At 42.0% G+C, this 15,784-nt stretch overlaps 1 protein-coding gene across 1 annotated transcript in view; it reads right to left on the bottom strand.

Annotated features, from left to right (window-relative positions):
- The window catches only part of ntrk2a (neurotrophic tyrosine kinase, receptor, type 2a), a 190,603-nt gene that overhangs the window by 35,302 nt on the left and 139,517 nt on the right, over positions 1 to 15,784 (bottom strand). Inside the window, exons 14-16 of the mRNA XM_079553188.1 lie at positions 2,898 to 3,070; positions 2,004 to 2,159; positions 1,838 to 1,928 (exon numbers count right to left, since the gene is read on the bottom strand). Of these exons, the coding sequence (XP_079409314.1) occupies positions 1,838 to 1,928; positions 2,004 to 2,159; positions 2,898 to 3,070 (420 nt within the window). The remainder of the gene's footprint in view (positions 1 to 1,837; positions 1,929 to 2,003; positions 2,160 to 2,897; positions 3,071 to 15,784) is intronic.

Raw genomic sequence — 15,784 nt, 5'->3', positions numbered from 1 at the left:
TAATAATGATGTAATTAGTCTTATACAGTGGCAAGAAAAAGTAAGTCCACCGTTTGGAATTTCTGCCTAAATGTGGCCTCATCAGAACTATTCAACTTTGGGGTAATCAGTCCACTGAATATTCTTTCTCCACGAGGACATGGATCAGCACGCTAACATCTAAACCCTCTCTTCACTGTGAAGCCTGGACCAGGAGGATCATGGTGTGGGGCAGTTTTGTTGCCTCAGGGCCTGGACAATGTGCTATCATTAATGGAAAAATTAATTCACAAGTTTATCAAGATATTTTGCAGAGAGACCTGAGACATTCACAACAGCTTGGAATAAGTAAGTGAAGTGTATTAAATAGCTGCTGATCCTTCTTTTGCAGCAATAACTGCTATTCTGTCATTGCAGATTAGACGCTCACGCCGATCAGGCTGAATCTTGGACCATTCCTCTATACAAAACTGGTGCAGTTCAGCGAGATTCAGGGGGTGTACTTACTTATTCCACGCTGTCCTGTGAATGTTTACATGTTATGGCCAATAAAAGTAAGATAAAATGAAAATGTTTGGGTGGTATTAGTTTAACAGACACTGTTAACTCATTCTTATGATTTTGATAAAGATCAGACCACATTTCATGACCAATTTAGGCAGAAATGTGAGAAAAATGGTGTACTTAATTTTTCTTGCCACTGTATAATGCGTTTGTAGATGCTCAAAGTCACTTTTACAATTCCATGCATCCACCACCACTCACTCAGACATACAACATTGGCCCATTCCCCTATGATTTTGGTTTTAGTGGTAGAGGAGGCCGGCGTACTCGTAGGAAACCCGCAGAGACAAGAGGATCAAACCCGGGATTGAACCCAGGCCTTTCTCATGTTCGCATTAAGATCCCTGCAGCAATGGTTTAGGGAAACAACAAGCTACGTCACTGTATTAAACTTATGTGTAAAAATCCACTCACATAAACGCTTTGAAACAGTAGTGAACCATTTTTCAAATACACACTACAGTATGTGTTTAAATGTAGCGAGAGGCCCGCTCTTATAAACCTGCTTCATTCATAATTTTATACTGGGGCTGTTCCATCTCTCTGGTCAGTCAGGCCCTGAACACACCAGAAATCTTTAAAGCGCTTTCCAAGAACAAAGCACAAAGTTTCTTTTCTTTGCTGTAATGGGATCATGGATGTCAATAATACATGTCAAAACAGTTACCTCGACCCATTTCCACACTATACTGCGTTTCCTGCCAACATAAAATCTCATTTCACATAATGGCCCTGAGGAGAACATATACTGTAGGTTCAGTCTTTACAATCCAGCCCTTTGAAACACAGCACATGCAGCTCCATTGTGCAGTTTGTCATGTGAACCGATGGTTCACAGTGAAAACAGAGGAGATCATTACATTCCTGCTCCATGGCTGACTATTGTTAAACCGTATATGAAAGACAAAGACATGCTATTCAAAAAGGCCGATTGATTCCAAAGCAGAAGCTGAGTGCTGTGGAAGATGTACTGAGCATAAGGAAGAACAAATGGGCCACATTAAAAGATTTTTCTATGTGTATAGTGTTACAGCAGCTCTGTATTTTTTTGGCCCAAACTGTGTCACTCTGGATGTTGGATTTGGCCAATAACAGTTTTGCTGAATCATGACTTATTATATCTGTTTAAGCTTAAAGGTTGAAGTGTCTGATCTTGTGCAGGTCAGTGAAAGCCCCCTCAGCAGGCTCTTACTGTGGGTTCGGGGGGTCCATGCTCATGCGGGTCAGGAGTGAAAGGAGCTCTGGGTCCCATGCAGCAGGGGAGGGGCTATAGAAAAAAGAATTGGACACATACACCTACCCTGTAGTAGTCAGTGCTGTACACATCCCTGGACATGCCAAAGTCTCCGATCTTCACCAGCAGATTCTCCCCCACCAGACAGTTCCTGCGAGGACACATGGGGTCAGTATAAACATGTCCACACAGGGCTCTACAGGACACACATGTAATGGAGCCTCACCTGGTGGCCAAGTCACGGTGCACAAAGTGCTGGGAGGCCAGGTAGACCATCCCGGAGGCGATCTGCTGAGCGATGTGGAGCATCTGAGACTGGGTGAGCTCCACAGGCCTGGTGGTCTGGCCGTCCGACATCAGCACTGCGTCTGGGCCGTGAGACCTGGAGAGGACAGCTTAGGTAAACATATTTGATATTTATGCAGACTTTAGAAAGAGCATGTGCAGTAATCAGCTCTAAAGAAGTGATAGACCCAGAGAAGTATGAGTTCAAACATTTACTGAACATGTTCAAATAGTCTTAAAGCTAAGTCACATGTGACTGACGAGTTTAATGTGAACCAAATGGTTCTGTGTCATTCTGATGGACAGCTTTATGTATTTGGAAAGACAGGCCAAACACAATTATTAAGCTTTTCAGAACGTCCAGGATTAATAATCAGCATCAATTATTTATTTAACAAAATGAATAGGCTTTTAAAAGCCACAATGTTTCATTCATCTGACTTTCATTATGTGAAGCTTCAATGCCATCAGTCCCATTTTCATTGGAGGTTTCCTTGGCCCATTCTCTTTCCAAATAAAAATGTTTGATGTTTTGTCATATTTGCCTCGGGTCAAATGATGACGTCTATCTCATCTCACTTCAACTAAATTAAAAATCACTCAAAATCCCCACAGTAGAACAATGATAGATCTTGTCAACAGATCTTGAGATAGGCTCCTTATTTGGGATTACGTAACTGTAGGATGAAATCACTGGGCATGTTTTATGTTTATTTAGGTATATTTCATGAACGAAGCAGCATGAGGAATGTAAATCAGCTATAACTTCCTTCCTAAGAGTGCAGAGCTATTCTGTTTCAGGAGCGAATCATCACAAAAGAGTTAGGAGCCTTGCCTGAGGAACTTGTTGAGGTCTCCGTGCTTCATGTACTCGAACACCATGATGAGGGGGTCACTCTCCACGCACACGCCGTAGAAGGTGACGATGTGCTCGTGCTGCAGGTTGGTGAGCAGCTCGGCCTCGCGGTGGAAGTCCTTCCGGGCGTTCTCGCTGGCCTCCTTCAGCGTCTGCACACACAAAAACATAAAAGCAGACCACGCGGTTAACAAAGTGACAAACAGCATTCATCCCGCTGCCCGGAGTGATGAAGCGCACCTCTGAGGCCGGGCCGTATAAAAGTGACTTACAGGGTTTTAGACAGTAGTATGAAACTGCAGAGCCAGGATTATTCCCTGAGTTATTGTGACACCGCTGCTTTAAAGGGCACGTACTGTGATGAACAGACTTTTTTTTCAGCTGGTATGTGTGATGTTAAAGGATCTGCATCATGCTATTTTAGCCATCCCAAAGTAAAGTATAGGCATTTATATGATATATTGTACCTCTACCGCTATGGAGCACTAATTTTGTGAGAAATATAAGTATTTTCTGGGGGTGTTTTGCAAACCCGGACGACACAACGCTTCAATTCAGTTAACTCCGCCCCCTCTCTCCGAGCGGATCTGCCCATGCATTTTTAGCAGTAAAATAATTATAAATATCACAGCAAGTTATGCAAGTTATGTTATAATGCAGTAATAAGGAGTTGACATCTGCAACACAGTTTCATAAATGGCTAGCACACACACTAACACACACGCTAACACACATTTTGAGAGTGGTGGTGAGAGGCTCTGTCCTGGCCTCTCCATCACATTGGGGACTCGCGTTGGTTATAAAAGTTAATCCACTTTGAGAAGGTTCACCAAACATCCATCAGAGACAGTCACAGAAAAACACTATTTTGGCTGATAGTCGCTGAATCCCGGAAAGAAATTCCAACTTCTGGCGAGTGGCCTCTTCTTTAGGAAGGTTGAAAAGTCCTGTACCTCTCGTAGCCAAACGCGCTTTTCTCCGCGATATTATCGTTAGGTAAGAATAAAGAACAGGCGTGCCCAGAATAGTTTAGAAAGAGCTCCATCTTCACATCCTTCAGTGCAGACATGACATCTGCTCAGGGGGTGCGTTTGTTTTGGGTTTGTTTCCAGCCCTGACCTGGAAGCGCTTCCTTTTTTTTTTTTTTTAAGCTGTTTTATAAATTAAAATCACGCCTTAAGACATTACATTACAGAAGTGGTGCTCTTCCTGTTTGACACTATGACGTAAAAAACGTCAGAGTGTCACAGGTCAGTCGTTCACCAGGAGAGGGCGGAGCAGCTGCTCAGAGAGCAGGATTCAGGAGGATTACTGAGAACTGCGTGAATAAAGCCAAAAAACACTCCTCCAATTTAGCATACAGTAGGTAAATAGTCTTAGCAAACTTTGCAGGACAGCCATCAAGGGCTTGTTCAAATAAATCTCTTGCTCTCTCCAGCTTCTTTCCTCCATATCGGTCTATAAACTTGGTAAGATAAGTGTTCCAAATGTCATAAACATTCGGACACTTGAACAAGGCAATGCCACGCTCATAAGCTTTGAAGCTCTCCTCAAAGTAGTTGGGGGTATTTTTCATAAGGAAATAGCATAACAACATGGCTAAAAGTCGATTTTGCATGATATAGGCCCTTTAAAAAAATACAGGGAATTATAGAATGGTCTGAACTCCACGACTCTGACTAGGTGTATATTGTCCCAGTCTGTCCGGAACTGAAAGAGATCCACCGCCGCTGTATTCATTTCACCCTAAAGCAGAGGAATATAGAAATTCCTGGTGTCCTGCATGAATAATTGAAAGTCTTCCTACTGTATATGACACGGATATTATACACGTTCACTTCTGTTTGTGTGCGGTGCGACGGACGCGCCAGCTCCTGTTACCGATCCGGGCTGTAAAGGACGAAGATTAGGGAGGAAAACGGGAGGGAATCGAACCTGCGACCTCTGGCTGTAACGCTGACGTGCCCGGCCACATACATCGGCGATCAATCAGGACAGAAGATACCGTGTCCTCTTCGTGTACATTATGGGGCGTAACCTGATAGTTTAAAGTGATGATGGGGCAGATATTCGCAGTATGAAACGTGAGAGCAGACGTGTGTGGGAAGAGCCGTCTGTACATGTCCACAGGATGACAACACAGTATTTACTTTTATGCATGAAAAGTGGCCATTAGCGGTTCGGAAACGGTTATAGCTGGAGTCGGCAGTTTCATGTTTGTGGAAGAATGTGTGATTTATAGTAATAGGTTGGTAACTCTTGCCTGGAATACAAGGGCAACATTCCTGCACTGTGTGAAGCACTGTTTGAGCTTCATACAAGTGCTTTTTGATGCCATTTTAAAGCAGTACTACCGTAAGTAACTTGTTTACCATAATAAATCCTTTCCATAGTCCATGTGGGGGTAATATAAGTGTTAATGGGATGATTGGGGGGTCTTTCATCTCCCCTGGTGTCTCTGGCCAGAGAACCACACTTGCAACTTGACTGCCACCGGACCGGAGCCACCAATACACACTATTGGAATCACGAAGAAGAAGCTAACAGGCTAACGGTCAAAGCTAACTGTGGGCTAGCACCACTTAAACAGTATTTACAGCCAAGTTTGAGTGAAAAAAAAATATTTCCATTGTATAACTGGATGTACAATATCCCTCTCTCCCTTCGCCTTTTCTGTCAGCGTAGTATTTACTCTCATGGAAATTAATACGTTAAAAAATTGCAACTTGCTACGACACCTGCAGTTGTGCTTATGGCCTCTAGGGGCAAGAGTTACTTAGTACTGCCTTAAATCATAATGAAAAATGAAAGTACCAAACTGACCCTGATCAAAAGATCAAAACACCCCAGTTTTTAATACCGTGTATTGCCCCTTTAACATCAGTGACAGCTTAGAGTCTTTTTTGGCAGTTGTGGAGAAGGTTACGTCACGGAATACTACTGAGAAAAATGAAAAAAGCAGAACAATATCTCTTCTGGATTCTCAGAATAACAGCATTAAATCGAATTATCAAGAATTGGGAAAAAAAAGACTGGATGGACACAATAGAAAAAATAGGGGTAACAGGGTAACACTTTATTTTACATTACCCTTGATATATTGTACCTAACTACCTTAAGTACAATGTAATGGGCTTTGTAATGAATGGAATAATATGTATTTGCAGTTTGTAGGTACATAATGTAAAAAGACATAATTCTAACCCTAACCTTAAACCCTAACCTTAAGTCTCGTGTCCTATTACATTATGTACTTACAAAGTACTAATACAAGTTATTCCATTGTGTATGTACTACAGAGGCACACGTTATTACAGATTGTTACAGAGCATATTACATTGTACTAAAATTAGACTCTCATGAAATCAATAATAAAGAAGAATTTAAAAATAAAGAGATAAAGAATAAATGTATTAATTGATGTAATTCAAATAAATAGAAAAATAGAAAACTAAACTAAAGACTAAAGAGAAGGTTCATAAGTTTATACTGGTAATTGACCTTTATGTATGTATATATATTTATATGTGTTTGTGTGTACTATGCATCTATGTATGTATTGGTATGTATGCATAAATATGCACTTTTAGATTTCTTTTTGTTTATTTTTTGTTGTTTATTTGACGGCTGCTTCAAATCACAGGGGAGAAAAAAAATATTGTGTCAAAAAAGGGCAAGGTGTAAAGCTGTATAAGTGGAAAATGTGATTGACACAATAAAGTATTTAAAAAATAAAAGCAACAGCCAACTTTTGTACAATTTCAGCCAAAACTGCAGTTGTTTTTTACCGTAATTGTTGTACTTTCAATTAACTTGGGCCATAAAAATAGCAGAGAAATGTCATCCTGATGTGTTGATTTGTGTATTTAATATTCACAATCCAGAGTTAGTCGACTGTAGCTCGTCTGAAACACTTGACAAACAAACAAAACAAACAGGAGCAAATAAACGTTGTTCTGAGGCGTCATTATCCGCAGTATTTGAAACATTAGATACATTTACCGTGATTCCATTTGTAATGTGAGTTCACAGAGCACAATCTAAACACGTCCAGTAGCAGTACAACAGTTTTCTGACGTCTGAGTATCGAGGTTTGTTGGAAAATGTATAAACAATAAAGTTTTGTGTAACAGTTTAAGGTCTCAGATTTGGCTCCGCTTCCACTGGCGCAGCCTCAAGTCTTATGTAAAACTTCAGAAAAGTCTGAAACGTGGACGTCACTGGCTGTGCTTAAAGAGTGCCCTGTCAACCACATCTGCATAAAAATCCACGTCTAATTGCAGCTGCACTATCTGTCAAATTGCGGAGATATTTTTTACTGAAATCACTCAGCCCTCGCACGGATCGGCTCAATCAGAGAAATGGTGCTCATGTGTCATTTGTTTGTTTTGTATTAAAAAATGCTGTGAATTTCTTACGAACTTCACAGAATAGAGCTTTTAATTTATGTCACCAAAGTTTTTAAACGTTTGACAGTTAATATAAAGGCCGTTATTGCACACAGGCAGGCCAGACATTTTGAACAGGACTGTCCGTGTCAAACCAGCTCTGTTTAGGTCAAACAGGGACACATGATGAAGAAAATAATAGGATTAGATTGACCAAATATAATCAAAATATCTGTTCAGTGTGCTTTTAAAACCTGTCATAGGCAAAGTACAGAAATGGCTTAAGTAATATAATGATCACACACATGTTCAACACGTTAACATGCTGACCACAGGCTAACAGGACATGAGGGCATTATAAACTGCCTGACCAGTTGTCCTTTTTAATTGTCTTTCAGCTGGAAACACAGTGTTTAAACCCAAGTGCTCCAGTGTGTGACTTCTCATTTCTGAAACAACCGCGTGGGAAGACTAAATTTGATTTGTAAATGCAGTTGGTCACTATATCGAATGACAAAATCTCAAATCCAAAGCCCTGTGCGCTGAGAAAGGGGCTCGGCTAACTAGTTACGTGGTTTTTCAGATATTTTCGGGCGGGTTTGGCTGCCCAGACCTGGCAACCCCGGTGCACGCTGTACAGAACTCATTCAAAGTTATATAAGCCGTAATGAGAACAAATGTGGACAAAAACTGCCTCTGGTGGGGTTTACGGAATCATACAGAGGTGCCAAGGTAAATACTAGAGGAAAGGAGCAGCTAAAAGATGAACTATGAAGGTAAGCTACATGCAAATGTGATGCTAACAAAAGCTAAAGTTGCGCTAACAGTGGCTAGATGCTAATATCATGTGACCATACCGCCTTTGCTAACCTTGATTCCGTCAGACCTTGGAAGCTCAGCAGGGAAGGGCCTGGTCGGTATTTGGATGGGAGACTGAATACCAGATTCACCAGGAAGCCTAGCGAATGTAGTGAGTGGTTGGTGGTGGTCAGAGGGGCCAATGGAGTAGACTGGTTGCCTCGCTTCTGTCAGTCTACTCCAGGGCAGCTGTGGCTACAATAGTAGCTTACCACCACCAAGTATGGAGTGAATGAATAATGCAATGTAAAGTGTATTTGAGTTTCCAGAAAAGCGCTGAATAAAACCAATGCATTATTATTGTTATTGTTATATTATTATTAATATCGCCAAAATCCCCATTTAGATCAGTGGTTTGATGTTGTGAAATATTAAATCTGTATGACCTGCATGTTAATAATAAGGGCTGTCCTCTTTCTCGTCTGCCAATCAGATGCCAGCGTCTGCTTTGTGACTACGACAGTACGCCATTGCTGTAGTACCTTCATATAGCCGCTAGCGTCCCATTGGAAAGCATTGCACTTTACACACATTAAAAACAACTTTAGTGCAGGCTGGTTTTCGTAAGAAAACATTTTAGAAATCTCGCACTAATGAGGGTTGGACTGTAGCATTGGAGCTGCGCGAGCTACAAGTCACACGGGGGCAGAGTCTACAGTGAAGATCCCGCCATTATGCCCTTTTTAGGAACAGGCTTCGTCAGAGCTGGCGAGGAGGAATCTGTAAATCTGCCTCGAACGTGGTCATTGTGGTAAACAGAGAGGAGTGAACAGGAGCTGTCTATTTATATACAGTCTATGCATTAGTCACGGTTCAGCGCGCTAACCGGGTCGACCAGGCACTGGGCTGAGTACTGTCTGCCAGAGGAAAAGTGGCTATTGTGCTCAAAGACTGAAATCAGCAACATGAACACCCTGAATGACCAGGTTGTTCCATGAATTGGATTCCTTCTTCCCTGATGGCACGGGCATGTTCCAGGATTGACTGGGTTCACATTGTGACGAGCATCAGTTGGTCTTTGAAAACACTGATCTCGGTTGTAAAACCAGCGTGACATTTGATGCTGAAACAACATTGAATCAGAAGTTTCACATTTTAGATGCAGTTTCCATGACGACAAAAGGTCTCAGTACAGCTGCCCTTTAATTTCCATAATTAGCCCCAAAAACTGTTTGATTTTTGTGCTCATTAGTTCACATTTTACACGGCTTTCCACACTCTATGGGAGTTCTCTGATGTGAAGTCGGCATGTTTCGCCCGAGTTGACAGCTGCCTTATTACCTCCACCAGGGGGTCATGCTGTTCGTACTGGTGCTTACTTAGTTTCATAGAAATAGTTTCGATGGGGGAAAATTTGGAACATTCAGTAATTAAACACGGAAGAAATTAACAGTTTTTTTCATTGGCATCATGTTTTTAGAACTCAGACGCTGCATGACAATAAAGAAAACATTCAAATTTAAGAAAAAGATGTACTTGCAAGTTTACTGTTCATTTCTGTTCTCATGTAATTGTCAGTGAAATCTAAATAATAAGTGATGGCCGAGTGAAGCCCTGTGACACTTCAAGGCAAAACTCTCATAAAAGATTTGGAGCTTCAGAGCTGCTTCATTCTGTTTGAACACTGACCTCTTGTTGACAAACTTTATTATTGCGACTCTTTAGCACAAACACGATCAAAGTGATGTGTGCGATGCAAGTTTCAAACAGAAGTGAATAAACTGATATTGATATTTGAATGATCAGACCAAGTGCATTTTCTCCAATTCGGCTTTACCCAAATCTAAAACAGCCTCATGTGAAAGCTAAGACCTACAAAACTGTCACATTATTGATTCACTTTGCCGCTTTTTTGTGACATTTTCATCACTTGTTTGTGGCTTGTTTAACTTTTTTATAGCCACTTTTTTATTGTGGTATTGTTGCTTTTCCGGCATGTTTTTGTCACATCTTTTGTTGTGCTTTTATTTCCTGTTACTCGCTTTTTGTGTCATCTTTTCATTGCTTTTTTGTTGTCGCCACGTTTTTGTTACATTTTTGAAGTCTTGTTTTGTCTTATTTTTGTCATTTTTTTGTTGCTTTCCTCAATCGCTTTTTTCCCTTGCTTTTTGACACTTTTTATTGTGTTATTGTTGCTTTCCTGGAACGTTTTTGTTGCTCTTTTGTTGCTTCTTTGTTAATCTTTTGTGGCTTTTTAAAATCACTTCTTTGGTTGTATTTTCATCCTTGTTTCCGTCGCTTTGTTCAAGATGCTTTTAGATTTGGGTAAAGCCAAAGTTCAGGCAGGGGTTAAGAGGTTAATTTACTCGACTGTTTGTTGTAGATCTCGCTCTATACGAGTGAAGAACTTTTCGAGACATTTAAATGAATCGTTTATTTTTGTTTATATATTAGCTACAAAGATTTTTTTTTTTTTTTAATGTTTTTTATAAGTAAAACAATCTGTTAAAATTGTATTTCCACCTTGCATTTTTGCTTTTCAAAGCTCAATAAATCAAGCAGGAACTAGACATTAAAAAAACGCTCTTTAACCTCTTAACCCCCGCCTTAACTGAGCACATTTTCTCCAGTTCAGCTTTACCCAAATCAAAAAGCTTGAAAAAACTTTACACCCAATAGGCCAGTCTAGCGTTGTTGGCACTTTTTTGACGTTTTTTTTTTCTTTCAAGAAGCTTTTAGATTTGGGTAAAGTCAAACTGGAGAAAATGTGCTCGGTTTAGGCAGGTTAAAAATAATTGTGCAAAGAAAACTTAATTTTGAGGACACAGAACATTGAAAACATTGATGAAAACGCAACAAAAAACATCAGAAAGACACAAAAAAAGAAGAGCGAGAGCATAACAAAAACACTTCCGAAAGAGTGACAAAATCATCCTGGAAAAGCAACAATAAAACAAACAAAAAACAAGTAAAAAGTGATGAAAAAGCAACAAATAATCCACAAGAAAGAGCGACAAAATAGTGACAAAAATGCAATGATAAAGTGACCAAAACACGACAAAAACGCTTAAAACAATACGACAGAATTGGTCTTTCAAATGAGACGTTCAGGCTGTAGGCTCCAGTCAAGAGGCTTTTAGATTTGGGGAAAGCCGAACTGGGGAAAATGTGCTCGGTTAAAGGAATAGTTCACCGTTTTTCCATACTGAGATATGTTCTTACCTGAGCTTAGATGAGTTGATGTGTACCTGTCTGGTCTTTGTGAGTGCCCTCAGTCACGCAATAAGACCAAAGATGTTGTCAGCATTTGGCCTCTCCCAATGTAAACCTATAGCTCCAAACGGGGTGAAGTTGGAAGCTACCAGGCTCTTCCACGGGCACGCACAAAGGCCAGACAGGTACGTATCAACTCGTCTAAGCTCAGGTAAGAACATATCACAGTATGGAAGAACTGTGTGCCCTCAGTCACGCAAAAAGACCCAAGATGTTATTAGCATTGGCCTCTCCCAGTGTATTCCTATAGCTCCACACGGGCACAAAGACCAGACAAGTACGTATCAACTCGTCTAAGCTCATGTAAGAACATATCTCAGTATGGAAAAACGGTGAACTATTCCTTTTAGGCGAGGGTTAAGAGGTTAAGGGAGAAAACTAGGGTAAAAATCTCAACATTGACCACTGCGTTAAATGCGATAATTTCACCTTAATTGAATCTGTGGAAATGCATGATAGGGCCTTGGCGGAGGTCCACTTCTCCTGTCAAGCCCCCAATATGTACCCCCCCCCCCCCCCCCCCCCCCCCCGGAGCAGTAACAATCTCCTTCGCCTGCGCCTCAAAACCTCAGCTCCCACGGAATTGACTTGAAAAGGCCACAATAGCACATTGTTACTCATCCGCCGTGCGTGTGCCGCGTCCCAGGACAAATGAAAAGCAATCACCGCCCTGTATTCCAAACGCACTCTCCGTCCCATCTACATGTGTACGGGGAGTTACGGCGGGTGATTGATGGTGTAAAGTGGGGGGGGGGGGGGTAGGGAGTGCGTTTGCATATTTTCACTATACGAGTGTGAAAATGCGCGAGTGATGGATGCCCCTGTTATTATGTACAGTAGCGGCGGCGGCGGCTGCGCAGTGCGGAGGGTACGCCGGCCACAGTCGACTTGATTGATAGGCCACTCTTAAAGCCGCTCCATTAAGAGCTATGAGTGCAGGAAAGAGCATGTTTGTAATGTCGCGTGCATGACAGAGTGCAACATAATGCGTATGAGAACAGGTGGGGAGGGGGTGGTTAAAAGCCCATAAGCTGGCAATACTACACGACTTTCATACGCATATGATTACGGGTAAACAGGCGGACCAAGCGCGGCTAATAATACCAATTACACGTCCAGGGAATCACTGGGTGGGGGAACGCTGGGCAGTGGTGGTAAATAATCACGGTGGAGGCGGATCCGGCAGTGATGTAAAGAAACGACGCGCAAAAAGCTGGGCTCAAAGTGATGAGGGTGGAGGTCTGAAGAGAGGACAAGAGTTAAAAAAAAATCAAATAAATGCTCGTCCTGTATTACATTTTATTGATTGGGTAAAATAGTCTGGCTTTAAATATGGGGAAATGGACACAAAAAGCAAGTGTTTAAAGCTTAAGTCACAATCTGACCAGACCTGGTGCCATCTGCCATCACTACCCCAGTGAAAAACGTCTGGATACGCCCCTGGTTTCCACATGTAAATTTGGGTTTTTATATCAAAATTTTGTCTATTAATGTTGGTGTGTGCTTTTGTTTCCTTACCATTGTTGGTATATGTTGTCTTACCATTATTGTTATAAAATGAAGATACAACAGGGAGGCTCTGTATCAATATTAATGTGAAATGGGGGTGGGATTAAATACGTTTTCTTCTTTCCACCCCCTTTCAGGCAAATTGGAGCTTGCTTTTTTATGTTGAAATTAATCTTTTTTTTTATTTGCCTGAAATAAATAAGGAGAGGTGGGTCAGGCATCCTAGTCGCCTTCCTCAGGAGGTGTTCCAGGAATGTCCTATTGGGAGGAGGCCTCGTGGAAGACCCAGGATACGCTGGTGGGACTATGTCTCCGAGCTGGCCGGGTGTCGCCTCCAATGGCCACTGGCTGCTCTGCTTCAAGACCACGACAGTAAGGGCCGCCATTGCTGTAGCACCACCACATAGCCGCTATTCCCCCATTAGAAATCATTGCACTTTAGACATATTAAAAACAAATTTAGACCCCATCCATCCATCCATCCATCCATCCATCCATTTTCTTACACTTTTCCGTTGCCGGGTCATGGGGGCAGCTGTTGGAGCTGCCCAAATCACTTTTGCACTTTGTCCACGGAAGGACGGCCTCATGGTTCTCACCAGGCCTGTTGGTCTCTCATAAGGGGCTTCTGAACCGCTCTTTGTCTGACCCGTCACCTCGGACCTGTTTGCCATGGGAGTTCCTCAAACCCCTCCTGGAACCGCCAGGCTCAACTTTAGATCCTGGTTTCTAATTTTCCTAAACTTTCTGGAGCTAGATATTGCCCATGTGATTAAACTGGGTTAGCTACAATTAAAGAAACCAGGCTGGTTTTCGTTAAAAATATATTTTAGAAATGTTGTATACTAATGAGATATGAACTTAGAAGAAGAAGAAGAAGAAGAAGAAGAAGAAGAAGAAGAAGAAGAAGAAGAAGAAGAAGAAGAAGAAGAAGAAGAAGAAGAAGAAGAAGAAGAAGAAGAAGAAGAAGAAGAAGAAGAAGAAGATCTTTATTTATATAGCGCCTTTCACAGACATGGTCACAAAGCGCTTTACATGAAACAGTTGTACATTCACTCCATACTCGGTGGTGGTAAGCTACGTTTGTAGCTGACAGTTTCCCCTGGGGGAGACTGTCAGAAGCGCTTTCGCGACTACACACGTCTGCGCCAACGGACCCACTGACACCACCATACATTCACTCACACATCATTCATCCTGGCCTATTGTGCATGTTTTTAGTGGTAGGGGAAACCGGAGTGCCCGGAGGAAACCTACGCAGACACGGGGAGAACATGCAAACTCCACACAGAAAGGGAATCGAACCCGGACCTTCTAGCTGTGAAGCGAGAGCGCTAACCGCTGTACTACCGTGCCCGGTAGATTGACAGGCCGTTAGCATTAGAGCTAATGGCGCAGGCGCGGTTACAGTGAAGATCCCGCCCTTATGCCCTTTTAGGAACATGCTCCATCACAGCAGGGGAGATGAAGTCTGTAAATCCGCCACGATTTCCCCCTCAAACATAGTTATTATGGCTAACGGGGAGGAGTGAGGAGGAGCTGTCTATTATTTTTTACAGTCAATGGTCGCCTCGGGCTCGCCTCCCAGAACAGCTGGAGGAGGTGTGCGTGGATCTGGAAGTCTGGGCATCTCTGCTGCCTCCACGACCCGGCCCCGGATAAAGCAGAAGAACATGGATGGATGAAATAAATAAATGAAATGAATGAATAACTTTCACATAACACATTCACATTCTTCTTTTCCTTTCCTTTAAGCCGAGACACTGTTGAATAGAGACATTTTTTTTTTCTTTTAGAGAAAAAAGACCAGGAACTGAACACTTTTTCTTTCTATCCAGCCTGAGCCCCAGTTGCTCCATTACATTTGCCAGTAAACTGCTTCAAATATCTTGAATTACCAGGAAAGGCCGCTGCAACACTCTGTTAGTCATCCACTGTGTGTTTGTTGAGTCCCGGGACAAATAAAAGGCAATCACCCGCCTGTATTTCTAGTGTACATGCAACATTACCGGCTGATTTGTAATAAGCCGGCATCGCCCAGGCAGGAGTGAAGTATTTTTGCGTTTCAGCCTAAAACGAGCAGATTATTCTCATCATTTAAAAAAAGCAGGGGGACACTTTATGAGCCAGTTCCCCGGTTGTTTTCTGCACAAATAGAATGCCAGACACAATAAAGCACTGTGGCCCTTCTACACCGTATCTATCCAATGGTTTTAAAGACGTAGTGCAACGCCCGCCCTGCCTATTGTGCTGCCGTCTCCGCCGCTCCCACTGTTTTTACTATCGCTCCGCTACAGCTGCTGCCGGATGATGCCACATTCCAAACAATGTTTTCCCGCTTTTTGCTCCTCGCTTTAGGCCGTGCCAGTGAACTCTCAGAGCAGTCATACGTTTATTCCCAAAACTTTGTCTTAATGAGGTTCATGTTTCAAAAGATTGGCTGATCATTATACATAAATTAAAGGTGACATGTTGTGGTACGTTGTGTTCTTCGTGTATTTTGACATATTTGGTGATTTTAATGATGTTTGTATGGAAAACCTGCTCAAGCATAGCATGGGTTTTCACGAAGGAGGCATTCGAACCAACAGGATATTTTTTATTCTTTTTAAAGGAGAGAAAAATGTGTAGGAGCTGTGGATGTGTATTGGGCGTCACTAAAGAGTTACATTCAATTCAACCTAATACTGTATATCAGTGGTTCCCAACCTTTAATGTCTTGCCTACCCCTTGGGCTTTTCAGTGGTCGTCCGTGTACCCTCTACCTCAAGGGTGTTGCAGTTTATTTAGAAAGTAATTACTTAAAGTGGTATTGGTAAGAAAAAGGACAATGTTGTGGTCAAAATAAACCTAAAATTCTCCCAAAGCAGCACATTTTACTGCAAAATATAGCTTTTC

Source organism: Gobius niger, assembly GCF_951799975.1.
Source record: "Gobius niger genome assembly, chromosome: 1".
In the NCBI taxonomy this organism is placed as follows: domain Eukaryota; kingdom Metazoa; phylum Chordata; class Actinopteri; order Gobiiformes; family Gobiidae; genus Gobius; species Gobius niger.
The sequence above is the reverse complement of the archived record's forward strand: the minus strand, read 5'-3'. Positions and strand labels throughout refer to the sequence as shown.